This window comes from Octopus bimaculoides, chromosome 6 (genome assembly GCF_046866305.1).
Source record: "Octopus bimaculoides isolate indiv1 chromosome 6, ASM4686630v1, whole genome shotgun sequence".
NCBI lineage: Eukaryota > Metazoa > Mollusca > Cephalopoda > Octopoda > Octopodidae > Octopus > Octopus bimaculoides.
The window spans coordinates 56,544,604-56,563,890 of record NC_142933.1 but is presented as its reverse complement, the minus strand read 5'-3'; the positions used below and the strand labels follow the sequence as shown (position 1 = coordinate 56,563,890).

At 41.8% G+C, this 19,287-nt stretch overlaps 1 protein-coding gene across 7 annotated transcripts in view; it reads right to left on the bottom strand.

Moving 5' to 3' along the window:
* The window catches only part of LOC106879572 (uncharacterized), a 650,101-nt gene that overhangs the window by 553,854 nt on the left and 76,960 nt on the right, over nucleotides 1-19,287 (bottom strand). For all 7 annotated transcript variants that reach the window (XR_016242266.1, XR_016242267.1, XR_016242268.1 and 4 more), the window contains exons 7-8: nucleotides 14,922-15,041; nucleotides 13,661-13,780 (exon numbers count right to left, since the gene is read on the bottom strand). Coding sequence is in view for 2 of the 7 variants with exons in the window: in XM_089353939.1 (XP_089210065.1) it covers nucleotides 13,661-13,780; nucleotides 14,922-15,041 (240 nt within the window). In the remaining 5 variants the exon portion in view is untranslated. The remainder of the gene's footprint in view (nucleotides 1-13,660; nucleotides 13,781-14,921; nucleotides 15,042-19,287) is intronic.

Below are 19,287 nucleotides of genomic sequence, written 5' to 3'. Positions count from 1 at the left end.
AGATAACAAACGGTGATCGGGAACGAGGGGCTGTGTGTGGGAGGTAGACTGCTGGTGATCTTGACGTATGTAGTGTGAAAATGGGGGAAGGGAGAAAGGAAGAAAGTAGTTGGTCAGTTGTAGTGTGTGCGTGGTGTGATGCGAGGGTATTGGTGTGGTGTGCGTGGTGTGATGCAAGGGTATTGGTGTGGTGTGATGTGAGGGTGTTGGGAGGTGGGGAAGGCATGGGTGGAGTGTGGGGTAGAGGTAGGGGTATGTGGGTAGGGTGGGGTATGTGGGTAGGGGTGGGTGGTGGGTGTAAGGAATTGGATGGGGTGGAGTGGGAAGGTAGAGTAGGAGTGTGTTGGGGTGTGGTGGGATGAGCTTATGAGGGGTGTTGACGAGGAGGGAGAAGGGGAAGGTGGATGTAAGAGAGGGGGAAGATGGGTATGGGAGGGGAGAGGAGAGAGGGTGGGTATAAGAGAGGGAAGGGGGATTGAGAGAGGGGGAAGGTGGGTATGGGGGGAGAAAGAGAGGAAGAGAAAGAGAGGAAGAGAAAGAGAGTGAGAGAGAGGGAAGAGGGGTATGGGGGGGAAGAAGAAAGGAAGAGAAAGAGAGTGAGAGAGAGGGGAAGAGAGTGAGAGAGTAAGGGTGAGAGAGTAAGAGAGTAAGAGTGTAGAGAGTAAGGGTGAGAGAGTAAGAGAGTAAGAGTGTAGAGAGTAGGAGAGTAAGAGTGTAGAGAGTAAGAGTGAGAGAGGGGGGGGTACGGGAGAGGGGGGGGAAGTACGAGAGAAGAGAGTGAGAGAGAGTAAGAGAGAGGAGAGAAAGAGTAGGGGTGAAGAGAAGTGGGAGTGGAGAGAAGTATGAAGAGAGGTACAAAGAAGTAGGAGTCGGAGCAGGAGGTGGGGGAGGGGAGAGATGGGTGGTAGGAGGGAGGGTGGGGGAGAGAGACAGGAGGAGGGGGTTAGATGAAGAGTGGAGGGGAGTTGAGCCCATGTGGCGCAAAGGAGCGAAGATAGAAGATTAATCCCTGTTCACGGCGCAAACGGGAGTCCGGATGGCCCCTGTGCATGGACAATCCAAACACCGACAGGTGTTGCCGCAAGGAGTGGCCGGCAGAACGGAAGTGGCGTGACACCGGGGTGTCATTGCCGACGTTGATATCTCGGAGGTGTTCCGCGAATCGGTCGGCCAGGCGCCGCCCCGTTTGTCCGATGTACAGGGATTGGCAGAGAGAGCAGGAGAGGCAATATATGATGTTGGTAGACGTGCAGGTGAAGGAGTCGGTGATGCGATAGGGTCGGTGATGGGTGCTGGTGAGGAGGGTGGTGTTGGAGAGGTAAGGGCAAGTGCGGCAGCGTGGACGGGAGCAGGGGAAAGAGCCAGGTTGGGAGGTTGGGTTGGGGAAGAAGCTGTGGACCAAGAGGTCCCGTAGGTTGTGGGCTCGTTTGAAGGAGGGGAGGGGTCGATTAGGGAAGATGTGGGAGGTGGAGGGGTCGGACTGGAGGCGCCGAAAAGCTCGGAGAATGGAGCGTTGGAGGGGTAGGGTGGTGGGATGGTAGGTGAGGGGAAAAGGGAGGCGGGAAACGGCAGGGCGGGTTCGGGGGGAGAGAGCAGATGCACGGTCCACAGAACGTGCTCTGGCAAGGGCGGTGTGGATGGTGGTGGGTGGATATCCACGCAGGCTAAAGTGGTGAGCCATGAGTTGAGACTGAGTCTCAAAGTGATGGCTGTCGCTACAAAGTCTGCGTAGACGGAGGAATTGGGAATAGGGGATGGAAAGTTTTGTGTGTCTAGGGTGGGAGGAGGAGAAGTTGAGATAGGAGTGTGAGTCTGTGTGTTTGTAGTGGATGGAGGTGCTAAGGGCGGAGTGGAGGATGCTGACCGAAATGTCGAGAAAGGGGACAGAGGTGTCAGAGACAGTACAGGAGAAGTGGAGGGCAGGATGGAAAGATTGAACGAAAGAGAGGAACGAGTCAAGATGTTCGCGGGAGAGAGAGGTGGCACCGATACAGTCGTCGATATACCGACCGTATAGTTCGGGAGTGGGACCAGTGAAACTGGAGAATATTTGGGCCTCAACATAACCAACGAAGAGGTTCGCGTAGTTGGGGCCCATTCTCGTCCCCATGGCCACTCCCGAGATTGCTGGTAGATATCTCCCGCGAACGAGAAGCAGTTGAGAGATAGGACAAGTTCGGCCAGACGAATGAGTGTGGAGGTGTCGGGTTGTGGGTTGGGGCGTTGGTCTAGAAAAAACTTCAGGGCACACAGCCCCTCGTCGTGGGGGATCACTGTATAGAGGCTCTGGATGTCTAGAGTGAAGAGAAGCTTAGAAGGGCCGGGAGGGAAAGAGAAAGAGTTGAATAGACGAAGCGCGTGGTTAGTGTCATGAATGTGGGAAGGGAGAGAAGCCACTAGGGGGGCGAGGACCCGGTCTAGGTATTTTGAGATAAGCTCGGTGGGGCAGTTGCAGGCGGAGACGATGGGGCGGCCAGGGTTGTTCGGTTTATGGATCTTGGGGAGGAAGTAAATGGTGGGGGTGCGTGGGGTACGAACAATAAGGTTGGAGGCGGTGGCGGGGAGATGGGAGGAGAGGATGAGGTCATGGATAGTGGAGGACACAGTCTGTTGGTAGCTGGGCGTGGGGTCGGAGGGCAGAGGGCGGTAGAATGAGGTATCTCGAAGTTGACGGAGAGCTTCGGCCTCGTAGAGGTCCGCGCGCCATACTACCACGGCTCCACCCTTATCAGCCGGTTTTATGATGATGTCCGTGCGGCGTCGGAGGGATCGAAGGGCCGAGAGTTCGGCTGGGGAGATGTTGAGTCGAGATGGACGCCTGGAAAAGTTAAACCGGCCCACAGCGCGTTGGCAGGCGCCCGCGAAAAGATCAACTGCCTGGAACTGGCCAGGAGCAGGCGTCCACTGGGATGGTCGTCGGCCCAGGTCAGTGAAGCAGTCCTCGTTGGGTGCGGGTGGTGTGTTATGGAAAAGCGCACCCAACCTAACGCGGCGCACAAAGCTGTGGACATCAGCACGGGTTTGAAATTCCTTGCAGGATGGAGTGAGTGGGATGAAGCGCAGACCCCTATTGAGGACGGAGCGCTCCGCCTCAGAGAGAGGAAGATCTGGGGGAATGGTAACGACAGGCTGAAGTGGAGAAGGGGTGGGTGGAATAGAAGTAGGAGGGGATGAAGTAGGGTTAGGAGGGGCGGTCGGTATGGTGGAGGGCTGGGAGGGAGGGGGTGGAGTGTGTGTGGGAGAGGCAGGGTGGTTGGGTGTGGGTGGGGAATGCACATCAGGGAGGTAGAAGGGTGGTGGAGGGGTTGGGGTAGTGGCATCGGGTGTAGAGGAATGGAGGAGTGAGTGAAGTTTGCGGAGCTTAGTGTCGGTAAGAAATGCATGAAAGAGATGATTAAGTTGAATGATAAAGCGCAATGTATTGTGAGCATGGGAGGGTGACAGAGAGGAGAAAAATATGGAAAAGGCTGGAGGAAGAAGGCGGTCGATAGTGTGGATTTTAGAGAGATTGGAGCGAATGGTGGCCCGCATAAGGCGGTAGGATGTGGTGCGGAGTATGGGTAGAATGGTGGTAGAGGAGTGGAGAGTGGGGTGGAAATGGAGGCGGAAACCCTTAGGGATGAGGCGGTGATGTAAGCAGCGACTGAGAAACGTAATATGACTAGAGAAACGAGTCTTCTTGAATATGAGTAAGGAGAGTCGTATAGTAGGTTGAAAGTATAGAGAGGGAAGTGTGCGGAGGTATAGTTTTAGGCGGTTGTGGAGAGTGAGTTGGAAAGATTTGTAGTCAGGCATGATGGAACGAGAGAGAAAAGAAAATTAGACGTGGGAAGGAGAATTACAAAAGGTGTGGTGGAAAAAAAACAAGCGTGATGAGAAAATTGGACGTGGAAAAAAGGAAAAAAAGAAAAAAAAAAAAAAAAAAAAAAAAAAAAGGGGGGAAAAAAACTGGAAAAAAAACTTTTTTAACAGGTGTGGGGGAAAAAAAATAAAGGCATGAGGAGAAAAAACGAAAAAGGGGTTGTGAGAAGAAAATATATGCGAGATGGGAGAAAAAAACAAAGCAAAAAGGAAGATGGGACAATAGGGAGAAATGGGGTGACAGGGAGAGGAGAAAAGAAAGGGAGGGAGAAGAATACAAAGTAATAGGTGCAGATTAGAGAAGACAGATTAGGAACATCCAGAGTACGAAGAGACGGTAGGTGAAGGAAAGTAAGGTAAAAAAGGATGATAAAGGAGGTTTACAAAAGTGGAAAAGTTCGAAAGTTTTTTAGACGTCGTGGTATATTGAAGCGATTTCCAATCAGAGGATGGGTCCAGTGTAAATCCGTGGGTAGGAGAGGTGCAGCCGGAGGGTATAAAGTTCAGAATCAAACAGTCCAGATCCAGAAGGAAAGAAGGTAGAATCCAAAAGTTGGTAGTGTGTGATGAGAGGAGACAGGATTAGCTGGTGCGACCACGTGAGCGTGTATTATATGTGGGAGAATATACAAAAAATAACAACAGACGAGGACAGGTGGTGTAAATAACAAAAGTATATATTAGTATGACGCTCGGGAATACGGAAAGTCTTTGACGTTTCGAGCTACGCTCTTCAACAGAAAGAATACGGAGACAAGGAGAAAAACACGGAGAAAAAAAATTGAATAGTGTTCAGTCAACGGTCAATCATAATAATGGCCGATCATAACAATGACTGACCGGAAGTGAGAAATTCTTATTTCAGGAGAGCTAAGAAAGGGGGAGATAACAAACGGTGATCGGGAACGAGGGGCTGTGTGTGGGAGGTAGACTGCTGGTGATCTTGACGTATGTAGTGTGAAAATGGGGGAAGGGAGAAAGGAAGAAAGTAGTTGGTCAGTTGTAGTGTGTGCGTGGTGTGATGCGAGGGTATTGGTGTGGTGTGCGTGGTGTGATGCAAGGGTATTGGTGTGGTGTGATGTGAGGGTGTTGGGAGGTGGGGAAGGCATGGGTGGAGTGTGGGGTAGAGGTAGGGGTATGTAGGTAGGGTGGGGTATGTGGGTAGGGGTGGGTGGTGGGTGTAAGGAATTGGATGGGGTGGAGTGGGAAGGTATATACATACATACATATATACAAATTTTTATATATATATATATATACATACATATGTACAAATTTATATATTTATATATATGTATATATAGGTGAGAGAGTTGGTATGTGAAAGCACGTGGTTGAATGTATAAAAGACAAAAAAAATTGAAAAAAAACTACAGAACGCTTGTGTTATATGGTTAAAGTAAATATTTGAATCGTTATGTTAGTAAAATGTTATAAAATTTTGAGTATAGTAACATTGTTTTTGGAGAAATAACTGGTTTCGTATTTTCTTTTCAAATTTCTCAAATTTCTTTAACTATATCGTATCATGTCTTCACTATGGTGTAAAATATGGAGTTCCAGATAGGGGAAGGTAATCAGGGATTTTTTCCGGTATAAGGGAGATAATCAAAAATGTTGGGGATGACTAGGTTTGATTAATTTAACATGATTTGGTTTGGAAGGAATAGAATGTTACAAGTGGTTTTGCTTTATATTTTTTTCAATGAGGTGAGTTTCCTTATTTAAAAATGTTAGAAATGGTTAAGTTTTGGCTTATATTTTTCAATGAAGAAGGTTTCCTTATTTAATCTAACTTGTGTTGGTGTTCCAATGGCACATTGATAGAATGGAAAAATTACAAATTGTGGTAGAATTTGTTTTGCGCATTTCTCATTATGTTCACTCAAGGGTATCAATCTGTATTCTGGGGATGCAATCTGCTGTCGATGCAGAGTGCATTTGTGTCTGAGCGATAATCCTGTGGACCCTATGTAGCTTTGGTGGCAGCCTGAGCATCTTATGACATAAATCAGGTTTTCTGAAGCACAAGTAAAGTCAAATTTGATTTTGAATTTTTGACCCTCTTTGAAAAGGAATTCTGATCCTTCTAGAAGGTTTGGGCATGTTGCGCAATTTGGTTGATCACATTTTTTCACTTTTGCATTTGTTATTTTAGAAAATAATTTTGCCTTTGTGAGGATCTTTTTAGCAATTTCAGTTGTTTGTAGCTTTTAATGATTTTATGTATGTGTAAAATTTCCTTTAATTTGGGGTCCTTAATGTAGCATTGGTAAATTTTGGGTGATGATGGTGAAGGCTTCTTTGTTTCTGGGGTTATATGTGGATATGTATGGCAGTATTTTCGGGGAATGTGTGTTGCTGTGTTGAACTTTTCTCAAGTTTCCTATGTCGATTTGTGTTGCACGTCTGATACCATCCTCTATGAGTTGAATTGGGTAGTGTCTGTCAATTAGGGTATTTTTGAGTTCTCTGATATTTTGTTCTGACACTATTGTGCATATCCTTCTTGCAAGGTTGAAGGGGATATATATATATATAGATATATATATATATATATATATATATATATATATATATATATATATATATATATATATATATATATGTATGCAGAAGCAAGCTGGTGGTCATCTCTAGTAGATGAGGAGTGGCAGAAATAGCCTGAAACCAGGACTGGTCTACTGGTTCTATTGCTAGATGGTAGGGGTTCACTTTCTTGCTCACAATTTTATCAGATGCAGCTTTGCATCATTAACCAGCTAGAGATGTCCTCTTGGGGTTAAAACATCACAGTAGAGTCTGCTCGATTGGACAGCCATGTTAAAGTGGCTATGAATAGTAAAAATCTGAACACATATCTAGCATAAACATCATTTTTCCCTGATGAAGGAGACATTCTCTGAAAATGAATCTTAAGATTCATTTGTTATTTAGATGAATGAACCCCAGAAACAATCGTTGGAATACCTTATTTTCTTCTAACATGTAACCCAAAACTCTTTTTAGTGTCTATTATTGTCTGAATACCATATTTTAATTTAAAAAAAAAATTTTCTATTTATATTCCATTATTATTTTTATCTATATTCCATTGCTATTATCTTTATATATCCATATATTTATATGTCAATGTATATTTTTAGTATTCATATATTTTTATATTTTTATATCTCCAATATATCAATATATGTTTCAGCTTGGACAATTGTTATTTTTTATCTTAATTAAACCTGTATAGATATATATTAACCATAGATTGCCCGAATTGAACTTTTTCTATTGTGTCCATTATACTTACCTAATGCCTCAGGTTTGACTTGAGCACTTCTAAGCTGTCTATGTGTTGTGTTTCGAAAGAAAATGATAACTATGTATGTATGTATGTATGTATGTATGGATGGATGCATGGATGCATGCATGTATATATGTATATATGTATGTGTGTGTGACTGAACCCGGAGCCATGTGGTTACCAAGCAAACTTCTTTATTTCATAAATATTTGCTATACAAGCATTACAAAGAGGGGACAAACAAGGACAGACAAACGTAAAAGGGGTGAAGAAGCTGCTACAATTTAAAAGTTCTTTTTTTTTATGAATGATAAATTACGATTAAAAATTAAGATTAAAATTACAGTAAAAATTTAAAAGTTCGATGATATCACATTGCCACATGCAATGTATCTCCTGAATGAAAGGCACCCGACCACCCGGGTAGAACCTTTGCTTTTTTTCCGGGGCTCCACTTGGTGCCAATCTCTCCCAGCTTTCTTGCCACAAGCTTCCATCTTTTATCATATCCTTCTTGTGACAGGTACCTCTTCTCCAGCTTGATCTTACTACTGAGGTGGTACAAAGGTACCCATCATTATTCTAGATACAAAGGTACCCATGGCCAGATACAAAGGTACCCATCACTATTCCTTTCACATGCATCTTCCATACTGTTTCTTTCAGTTTGGCTACTACGGAGAAAAAGCAAGCCTTCCTCTCCCTGTTAAGGGAAGGAAGCAGCACAATCTCAATGATAGACTCAGCCGATAGCTGTTCTCTTCCCATTGATGACAACAGTTGTTCTGCGAAAGCTATCAGTCCTGTTAATTCCGGACACTCTATAAATGCGTGCAAGATGGTTTCCCTGTCCTGCCCACACCTCGGACATGTTGGTGAGACGGCACTTCTGTGCCTTGACAGTTTATTGCGAACAGGTAATGCCGCATGGAAGCACTGCCAAGCCACAGATTTCTGGCAATTATCCAGATACCCTGACCCGAAAGCTCTCCAGAACAGGTTGATCAACAGATTTTCATTGTAGCCCAGGGTCTTCGGACATAATCTCCACAAACCCGCTATAAAAATTCACGGTGGAACTCCTGCTGCCGGCATTGCCCGCCCAAGAAGCAACTGAAGTGCCTGATGGCACTCCAATTGCCAGTCCACCAGCCTAGGACTCTGCTTGATCCATGTACCAATGTCCGTTAAGGACGTTAACTGCAGAAGATAGAACTGGACATGCAGTGACCACACCTACTCTGTATCCAAGTAAAGCCAGAGGTGCCTCAACCTTAACGTGAATTTTCGCATCTTCAGACCACCCTTTAGTGGTTTCTGGCAGCAGACAGAGCACTTCACAAGTGGCTTTCCTCCCTTCCACAAAAAATGGAAAAGGATTCTCTCCAACTTGTTCGGCCACAAATCGGGGCAAAGCACCATGGTCAGATGGTAGGTGATTACTGATGCTATAAACATCTGCACCACCTCCACCCTCCCTAGCAAGGATAACGCCTGCCCAGACCAGGTCTGGGTTAGAGCAGTCACCTTGCTGGCAACCTCACTCCAATTTTTCTCTATCTGGAGGTCTGGACCAACCCCAAACTCTGATCAGCTTAACAGGACCTTCCATCCAACGCCCCACAATGTTAATGGACGCCATTGGCTTGCCCTTCCAGGTGCTGAGTTGCAAACCAACTGACTTGCCTTTGTTAACCTTTGCTCCTGCCACCGTCTCGTAACTTTTGATGGTCCCTTTCACCACTGGAAGCTGGCCCTCATCCGCCACAATGATGGAGATGTCATCCACATACACCGTAGCTCCTCTTTCACACCATAGATCATGTAGCACGCCCCCTAGTGCCTCCAACTTCTACAGCAATGGCTCAAGAGCCAATACATACAAAAGCAGAGATAGGGGACACCCCTGACGCACTGAGCGCTCGATCTTGAATGGCTTCGAAAAGAAACCATTCCCTTTCACAACAGATTCGATGTCGCTGTACAATGCAGCAATCCAACTGCGGAAGGTCGTGCCTAAGCCAGCCTCCTCGAGGACCGCTACCAAGTACTGATGGGCAGCCCTATCAAATGGTTTAGACTGGTCTAAATGTACTAGTGCCCCCCCCCTCTCTAAGGAGTAGCATATAAGATGGAGATTGTCATGGATAAACCTGCCCAGGATAGTGCACGTTTGCACTTCCCCTACAAGTCTGTCCATGACATGCACCAACCTTTTCGCTAGCACCTTGGCCAAAATCTTTACCTCTCTGTTCAACAGAGTTATGGACCTGAAATTTCCTATTTCGTCCCCCTTGCTTGAGTCCTTCCTGATCAATGTCACAGACTTGGGAATTCTCCCATTCTGCTGCCAATTGGTGTAGACGCTGGCCAAAAGGTGCCCGAACAAGTCTGGCATACTTTTATAAAATTCATAGGGTAGACCATCGAGACACAGTGATTTCTCCCGGGGGGCATTCGCCTAGCACCTTGATCACCTCTTCGGCCGTGATTGGCTCTTCACAGCACTCAGCCTCTCATCCCGATGGATGCGAGCTACTAGACAGGAAGTCCTTAAGGGCCTCACTGTGATCCAGCGTCCCACCCCTTCCGAACAACTCGGCAAAGTAAAGTACCTCACACATCTCATCCTGTCCCTCGACCGAACTCTCATTGTCATCAACAAGAGACCTTATTGGGGCATCATTGCTACACTAGGTTTCTACCATATTGGCCCATCTGGCAGCATTAATTCCCTCACAGCCCAATGCATGCATTTTAGCCCGAACTCTGCACCCCACATGTTTGCCTTTGAAGTGACGGTCCAAGGCCGTTCTTGCTGTCAAAATGTGAGATGCAGAGTCCAACCTCAACACCTCCTCTAGGTCCTTAACTAACTGCCCTTCTATTCTAGCCTTATCTAGTCTTAGCTGGTGGCTAAACCTAACAGACTCGAAACAGATGGCTCTCTTGTGGGTGAACCACTACCTGTTATTAATCACAGCACCGGTTAATGCCCTCTGTACTAGTTCCTTAATCTGGCTACGGTATGCGTCGCAAGTCAAAATAGACTTGTTTAGCTTCCAGTAGCCGGATCCTCTCTTAACTGTACTATCTATGTCCAATCTACACTTAACCATTCTATGGTCAGTGTAAGCTACTTAGACAAGCTATGGAACAGCTAAAACTATCTTTATCTCTAGTTCTTATCACTATCCTGTCTAAGTAAGACTTGGGCCTTCCGTCACCAGTAATCCAGGTCCACTCTGGGATGTTTGGATGGTCAAACCTGTAATGATCTGCTAGCTGAAAGTGCTTAAGCAGATCTACAAGGCGTGAGTTTGCTTTCCTACCAGTCGAGCCAACGCTATCGATGCGTGTGTCAACGATAGCGTTAAAGTCTCCTAACACCACTAATGTCTTCAACGTCAGAATAAAGTTCTCTAGGCACCGATAAAAATCAGTTTGTAATCCTCTAGCACAAGGTGCATAGATCCTGATCAACCTGAAGGCCTTATTGCTGTATATCACATCAAGGATGACCAGCCCACCTTCTGAGTCTACATAGACTGTAGTTATCTGCAGAGCCAAGCCTTTTTGTATCAGTACAACTACTCCACCTTGACCTCCGGTCTGGCCAGGAGACATGATTTTCTCATAGCCATTCAGGAGGTTTGTAGACTATCCAGCTTGGTCTCTGTAGCAACCATCACATGCATATCATGTGATCTGAGGTCATCGAGGAAACAGGCTTACTTCTACTTTGAGTTCAGACCACGCACATTCAAACATCCATGGTTAAGTGCAGCCATTAAAAACAATGGGAAAAAAAGCAAGGGTTCTACTTACCCTTAACTGGTGATGTTGGGACTGACCTTACCACATGTGAGGCAGCCCCTTTCTTCTCCTTCTTCAAGTAGCAGGGCAGGGCTATAATCCTCCTGATGTTCGTCAGATGCCTCTCCTTCAGCTGCCTGCATAGGGTTTCCCCTATCCAGGCACACCTCTCATCCATACCCCTATGTTGAGGGCATATTTTGGTCGTACAATGGGTTTTGATTACTTGATCTGTGTAAATGTCTTTAGCATTGTAATCTACCAAAATTTTATTGTCTTTTTGTTTCCCTTGGGCGTTGGGGTGTTTTTTTTTTGTTATTTGGGATGAAGTGCTGCTTTTTCCTGTGAGGGATATGGGTGGGGAAGGTGCATGTGTTTGTTTCCTAACTGTCATGAACTCCCCGTCAGCCACCTCCATGGTGTTGTCTGGGGGAGTTGTGTTTTTTTCTACAACAGGTGCCTCAGGTTTCAAGGGAATGGGCAATTTTGTTTTTGTAGGGGCTTGTGTGTGCAGGGGTTGGGTCTTTTCGTTGTTTTGTTTGGGGGCCAGCAGTGCAACAGAGCTGGTGGGAGTGTTTGTCTTTGTGGGGGCTGGTGTGTGTGTGGGCTTGGAGTTGTCTTTTCAGATGTAGGGCCTGGTGTCTGTACAAGTTTGTCGTTTTTTCTCTTTTCTTCTCTCTTTTTTCTTTCTTCACAGTCAAGGTGAATGTGGCCTTTCTTTCTGCACTCATAACAGGTGAGTTTTTTCCTTCCTCTTGTATTCGAAGGGCCACATTCTCACTCACAAGCACCCATTCTGGAAGCATTTCTATATCTTCTGGTGCACCATGAATTATGGCTGAAATGCTCTGTCCCAGTCAGTTCTGCAAAAATTTTATTTTTTCTGTCCTGTTAAACAACAGGGCAGTCATCACTTCACATGGGACGATATCTGGTGGCACTGGGAAGTGCGCCTCCCCATGTAGGTTGGCAGAAGCACCACCTCCTTTGTTTTCAGGGGGCTCACAGAGTACCCATGGGCCATCTGTTCGGTTGCAAACCTGACTTCAATTGTCGCATATGCCTTTCCCCCTCACAATGTATGCAATGTCCTCCCACATAGGGGCCAGGCATTTCTCTATTTTGTCTTCTTCAAAATGTTTAAAGCATTTATTCTCTGGACAGTAAGATTTAAACATTGCTGTTTTCCTTTTTGTCTCTATGGCGTTGGAGGTGGATGATATCTTAATATCACTGTCCTCCTCCTTCATTCTTCCAAAATATTCTTCCAGTTTTTCTACTGGAATTTCTATGGTTTCAGTTGCCACTGCAGCAACTGCCGATAATTTTTTTACAGTGTTGGCACCTCCACCAACATTAACACCACTCTCTTCGAGAGTGCATTTTTCTTTAATAATTTCGACCGACATATTCAGTTGAAATTAATTAGTACAAAAATAAAGCCTACAATGGCTTTTCAAAGTTTACAAAAAATGTTCAACAGAACTTATTGCTTCCACTTAAAGTGGAAGCCTATAAATTTTCCTCTAATAGAGGATACTAGTTCCTGTCCCACCCCCACTAGGGGCGGGGCACAAGAACAAAGTCTGAAACAACTTAAAACAGTTCGAATTTTACACAAAATTAAAAAAAGACTGCAATGCCACAATGGCCACAGAAATAAATTTAACAGTTCCTATTTCCCAGTATACCGGGGAATAGTAAAAACAAATACAACAACGGTAACAATCCAAAAATGTACAGACGTACATATAGACAATTTGACAAGAGCTGGCAAGCCAGAGGACTGTGCTAAGCTCTATTGCCTGTTTGTAAGGTTGGATGCTCTTCCTAATGCTAACCAATTTACAGATTTTACTGGGTGCTTTTTGCATAGTACCAGCACTGGTAAGATCACCAAGAAACATGCAAGACAAAGATCCTTTGACTGAGAAAGAGAATAGTATTGACGGAAGTGACTTTATGCCAGTTGATGAAAGGTTAAAATAATAATAATAGAGGAATAGAGATAGGTGTCCTGCTGAAAGATACAAGAATACCTCATTTGGAAAAGAAAGGTGAGAAAGACAGAGAGAGAGAGAGAGATGATGGTGGATATGTGCAAGACATCCTCAAGGTACAATGGGAGTTGAATATAGGTGAAGTGATACAGAGGATTGGGCAGAGAAGTTTCATAAGTATGTGTGGAAAGATGGTTAGATATGGGATAGAGATTACTGTGGTAATTGATGGTGAGAGATATAGGAATGGCTTGGGGCACAGGGAGTGACAGCAGACACACACACACAAACACGTCTTTGTGTGTGTCTAGATATCATGTGATGGTTGTAAATGAGCATCAATATCATACAAGCAGGGCTGTGTGTTTCCAAACTTTCAGGAAAAATATATCTAGGTATAGAAAAATGTTTCTTTGTTTGGAAACAAGTGAAAGGAAGGATATCTAGTCATAGAAAATCTGCTTCAACGAATTCTGTCTGACACATGGAAGCATGAAAAAGTGAATATTAAATGACGACAGTGATGATATGGACACCCCACACATTCCCCCCCACACTTACACACATGCTCCCCACACTCATACTCCCCACACTCATACACTCAAACACACAATCATCCAAACTATTTTCATAAATATGATGACATCTGTCAACTAAGATGATTCCAAAATTAGAGGTACATACTCACCAGAGCACTGTTTGTTGTTCACAAGCTGGTATCCTGATTTACAGGAACATTTGTAGCTTCCAACTAAATTGAGACAGTTATGTTGGCAGTCACCATTTTCTTTAGCACATTCATTTATATCTGAAAAATTACCATAGGAGAGGAAATTCTTGAAAATAATTCACACACAGACACGTGCAGATGGACATTTTCTATAAAAGAATGTATTTTCATATTTTCAAATGTACCTAGATATATTTCCTTCAAACCTCCTGGATTAACAAAATGCAAAAAGGCTCAGGATACCATTGCAGGTTCTAAACCATTGTCCACTACAGCCCATCCACCAACTGTGTTCGATTCACCTTCTACTCTACTACTCAACTTCTCCAGTATGCAACATGTCACAACATCCATTTTCTCCAAGTTGATCAAACTACATTTCCAATCTCTCCCAAATCCTGCCCCACTCATACATGAATATCTGATTTGCAGTTCCTTTGCTTCTAGTCAATCTCATCATGGAACCTCCATGTTCCTACTCTCACTGTAAAAACTAACCTTTTGTCAACATCACTCCAGAAGTGCAGATTCAAAATTTTTGGCTTCATTAGTAGCTCCATTATACAATGACACTGTGTACTGCACAACAAATAGCTGTAACTTGTTTGGTACCTAGCAGACAACTTCAGAGAAAAGTTTCCAATGTTCATCACAATAGCTCCAATTCCCCAAATTTATACTTCACCATTCCAACAATTCATTTCACAAATTATTTGGGATCTGATTACAAGACTTAGATTTACTTAATTGAACAAGATTAATAAATTTAATTATGCAAAATTAGCAGTTCAAAGTTGTATAGAGACATAGAAACTGTTTAAAGCTCAATAATCAGTTACTACTTTACTCCAGTTATATTAATTAACAGTGTTGATGAATTAGATCCCATGATATCAACTTTTCAGAGATTGATAGTAATTTAGAAAGGTCAGTTATTAACTACAACACTGTTTAGTAAATTCTCATTGTGATTGATGAATAAAATAAATCACTCTATACATTAACTTGATATAATAGCTGCTATTCTATAACCTCTCAGGTAATATTTTCACTTTCATCTTTAGTAATCTACTTAAGTCTAAAGATGCAGTTGCATTTTAGGAACCATAAAGTTAGACAAACAAGGCCAGCAGAGTAATAAAAGACATACCTTTATTAATGAGATGTTTCTATGTAAACAAAAGATTTTTTAAAAAATGATGGATAATATATAACTTACCTATACACTTTTTACCATTGCTAAGTTTATAACCAGGTCTACACTGACATTGGTAGCTTCCTGGTGTGTTTTTACAAATATGTTGACATCCACCATTTGACATGGAACATTCATTGATATCTAGAATAGAACATAATACCAGCTAATTGAATTAATACATTTATGTACATATACATACATGCAATATGAAAGACCGAGTATTGTGAAAGAACGAAACTTTCTTTAGGTTTGAATGAATGCCTGAACTCTTCTATACCTATTGAATACTTTTTTAATCATGTCTGTATGCATATGTACATATGCTTTTGTATATTTTTAATTAGCAGAAATTTGGAAAAGTTACTCAAGGGCCAAGAGTTTCATGAACAGTACTCATCAAACTAACTATACATATACAAAGGGAATTTCAATTACTTCTGGAGCATTCAATCAAAAATACGATTGGCAAAATGTCTATCTTTTCAAAGAGACTGTGTGTTCAAGAGAAAGAAATCTTAAGAGGTTATAAAACACAGTAAAGAAAAGAAACAAAAATAAAATGCATGTGCACACATGCATAAATGTGTGTGTGTGTGTGTGTATGTTTATACAAGGTTGGAAAGAAAGTTTTGTCAAATTTCAAGATAGGAAAGAAGCAAACACTTTTTTGGTCTTAATATATTTAATCAAGAAAATATTTCGCCTCATTATTGATAATATAATCCCCTCTATTTGGCAAATGGCCAATACCTTGAGCATAGAATTATTCAGGTTTCAAAGCAAAGAAACATTTAACATAATTTTTAACCTCACAATTGATAAATAGTTACTCTCTAGATAATATTGTAATTGTCTGAAAAGATGATAGTCACATGGAGTAAGCCCAAGAGAGTTAGGAGGATGAGACAAAATTTCCGTGACTTGGGCAATATATGGTATTGCATTATTGTGCAAGAGCAACGCCCTTTTATGATTGACCAATCAGTTTCACACAGTGCATTCAATGGGATGTTAGATAACTGCCTGATAATGTAATCCTGTGCTCTTCAGAGTTGACAGTTTTGGAAGAAAGATAAATGTAAAAGCTTTCTCATTACAGACTCCAAGAAATAACCACTTTTTCTTTGTGAGCACGAATAGAATAGTTTACAAAAATTTCAAGATTTCCATATGTTCCAACCCTGTAGAGCACAGTCTGGCTAGGATCCATATGTAGAATAATTTCTATGAACCTCATAAATGCTTCTTTCTCTTATTGTTTCAGGTTCTGTCACTTTTTATCTATCTCTACTCTCTGGTGTAATTTACTTGTTTTCTTTTTTACTTCTTTACATAGGAGTAATATACCTCTATTTATACATACATAGATATAAAATTTTATCTAAACCTACTTTTCCTGGGAAGGGCTTCTGCTCCTCAAACTCCTTACTTCATTTCCTACATATGTTTATACTTTTTTCAATGGTGATGCTTTCTGTGTATATGTCATCCTCCTCCTCCTCCTCCTCCTCCTCCTCATCAACATCATTGTTTAACGTTCGCCTTCTATGCTAGCATGGGTAGGACAGTTTCAGAAGAACTGACCAGGCAGAAGCCTTCACCAGATTTCTGTGACTGTTTTGGCAGGATTTTTAAAGTTAGAAGCCCTTCCTAACACCAACTACTCAGCGGAGTGGACTTAGTACTTTTTATGTGGCACAAACACAGACACAGTCAGTTTTGACAAAGTTTTTACAGCTGGATGCCCTTCTGAACACCAACCACTTTACAGGACAGGGTGCTTTTAAGTGGCACCTGCACTGACAGAAAGACAAAAAACTTTCAAGAGGGGAGGGGGCATTGTAAGAGACAATCTTGTGTCAGATGATGAAATGTTATAGAGGGGAAAAGAGACAAAAACATGTGTCTTGCTGTAGAGGAAGTACAAGGTTACCCAGCCTGAGAGAGAGAGAGAGAGAGATAGAGAGGAAAATCAGGAATGAAGACAGAAACAGGTGCACTACCGCAAAGGAAATACATGGTTACCCAACCCGAGGGAAATGCAGGAGAAGGAGAGAGTGAGTGAGAGACAGCAAGATAGAGATGGTGACAAAATGTTGGACATACTCACAAGGGACGGGGATCAGAATATAAATCGGATAGTTCAGTAAAGGAAGAGAGAAATATAGATGGTGGCAAGTGCCAGGGCATACCCTTGAAGTTCAAACATTATAAGTGGCAGGATATTGCAAAGGAAGTGTGATTGAAGATTGTGGAGGGGGAAGTGAGTGGCAAAAGCCTGGGTATGTAGTGTTGGTAGGTTGCTGAATAGCAATGATACAGAAGAATAGGGCCGTGAGGACAGGATTGGGGAGTAAGAGCAAGGCATAGTGCATGAAGGAGGAAATGTGAGGAAGAAAAGAGATGTGGAGAGGTAGATTGGTCTGTTGGGGTAGGATGAGTGAAGAGTTTTCTTGTTACATGTGTGTGGAAATTAACTAAGTGTACGAATTTAAAGGAAATTTTTGAAGTTACTTTTGTTAGTAAATTATGAACTTACTTTTAACAGTAATTCAATCAACAACAAAAAAACACAAAATGTTGCAAAATTAAATAAGAAATTTGTAGGCGAGTTTAATGAAGTGTACAGAAAACAGAAATTACTTTCATCAGTAATTGTGAACTTCTTTCTGTCAGTAATTTGTTGTTGTTATTGTTTGTAAATAGCGATTGAACACTAACAGAGAATACAATAGCAACTGAACTTAAACTGAAAACAACAGTGTCTGAAAAATGAAAGTGAAAACAAGAGAGAGTGAGCGAGATATAAAGAGATGGGGGGAGAGAGAGCTAGCTAGTTAGACAAATAAGATAGATAAAGATTGGTAAATAAAAAGAGAGATAGAGAGATAGAGGTGGATAGGGAGATATAGATAGAGAGATAGAAAGAGATGGAAAGAAAGATATAGATAGAGAGATATAGAGAGATATAAAAATAGATAGAGAGAGATGGATAGAAAGATATAGATTGAGAGATATAGACATCAATGACGCTAGAAAACTGGAAGTAGATATTTAAAAAACTTTCAAAGACGTTAATCTAATATAAAAAGCAAAACTTAAAATTTTTTTTTATGACCAATGGATGTAAGGTAGATAATCAATTTCTGAAAGTTACTTCACAAAGAGTTGCCTCCATTCTCTACATAATCCAGGAATGGGTATTTTCCATACCCAGGGTGCCCGTTACTCATTATGTGAAAAATTTTAAGAATCTAAAACCATCTTTGGAACATAGATAATATATGTTCCCAGTTCGGAGAAAATTAGTTGGAAACTATGGCCATTATAATCTTTCACACACACACACACACACACACAAGCAGACAGAAAGGGATTCATATTATAGATATATATACACACACACATATATATATAAAGATGTGTGTGTATATATATATATATATATATATATATATATATATATATACATATATATACACACACACACTTATATATATACATATATACATACGTATATATACATTATATATACATATATATATATACACATATATATATATACATATATATACACACATATATATATATATGGTGGTGGTGGTGGTGGTGGTTGTCTACTCCTTACACAGAGTTTGACCACCTCCTGTACTTACACCTTAGCCCCTTCATGGCGTCTGATGTGGCTTTTTAAACCAGACAATGTTCTGAAAAAAACACCCACACAGATTGCACCTCTGATTTGAACCACCAATACTTGCAGATAAATTCTGCTCATTGTGGATCTTAACATGTCTTTTAAGACCCCCATTGGATTTGCAAGCCTTCTGGCATACACAATATTCAAACGTGTGCACAGACTTATAGTCAGAATAGTTGGTTGAAGTTTGTTTTCCATGGGTTCGCAGGTGAGATTTGAGGCCAGCCGAAGACAGGCATGGTCTGTCACAGACTATGCACACAAAAAGGTCCTTATCATTCACCTTCTCGATCTTTACATTCTTCCTTAAATATCTTTCGAGTCTTGCTTGCATTATCCTGGCATCTTCAAACGCTTTCATTCCATTCCACACTTATATATATATATACATATCTATATACATATATACATATATACATATACATACATACATATATATATATATATATATATATATATATATATATATATATATATATATATATATATATATACATATATATACATATATATATAAATACATATATATATACATATATATATATATATATATATATATATACATATATATATATATATATACATATATATATATAAATATATATATATATATATGGTTGAGGAGGGTATTGGATTTAACCAAACCCCGGAGGATACAGGTAATACCGAGTAAGTGCTGTATACCGA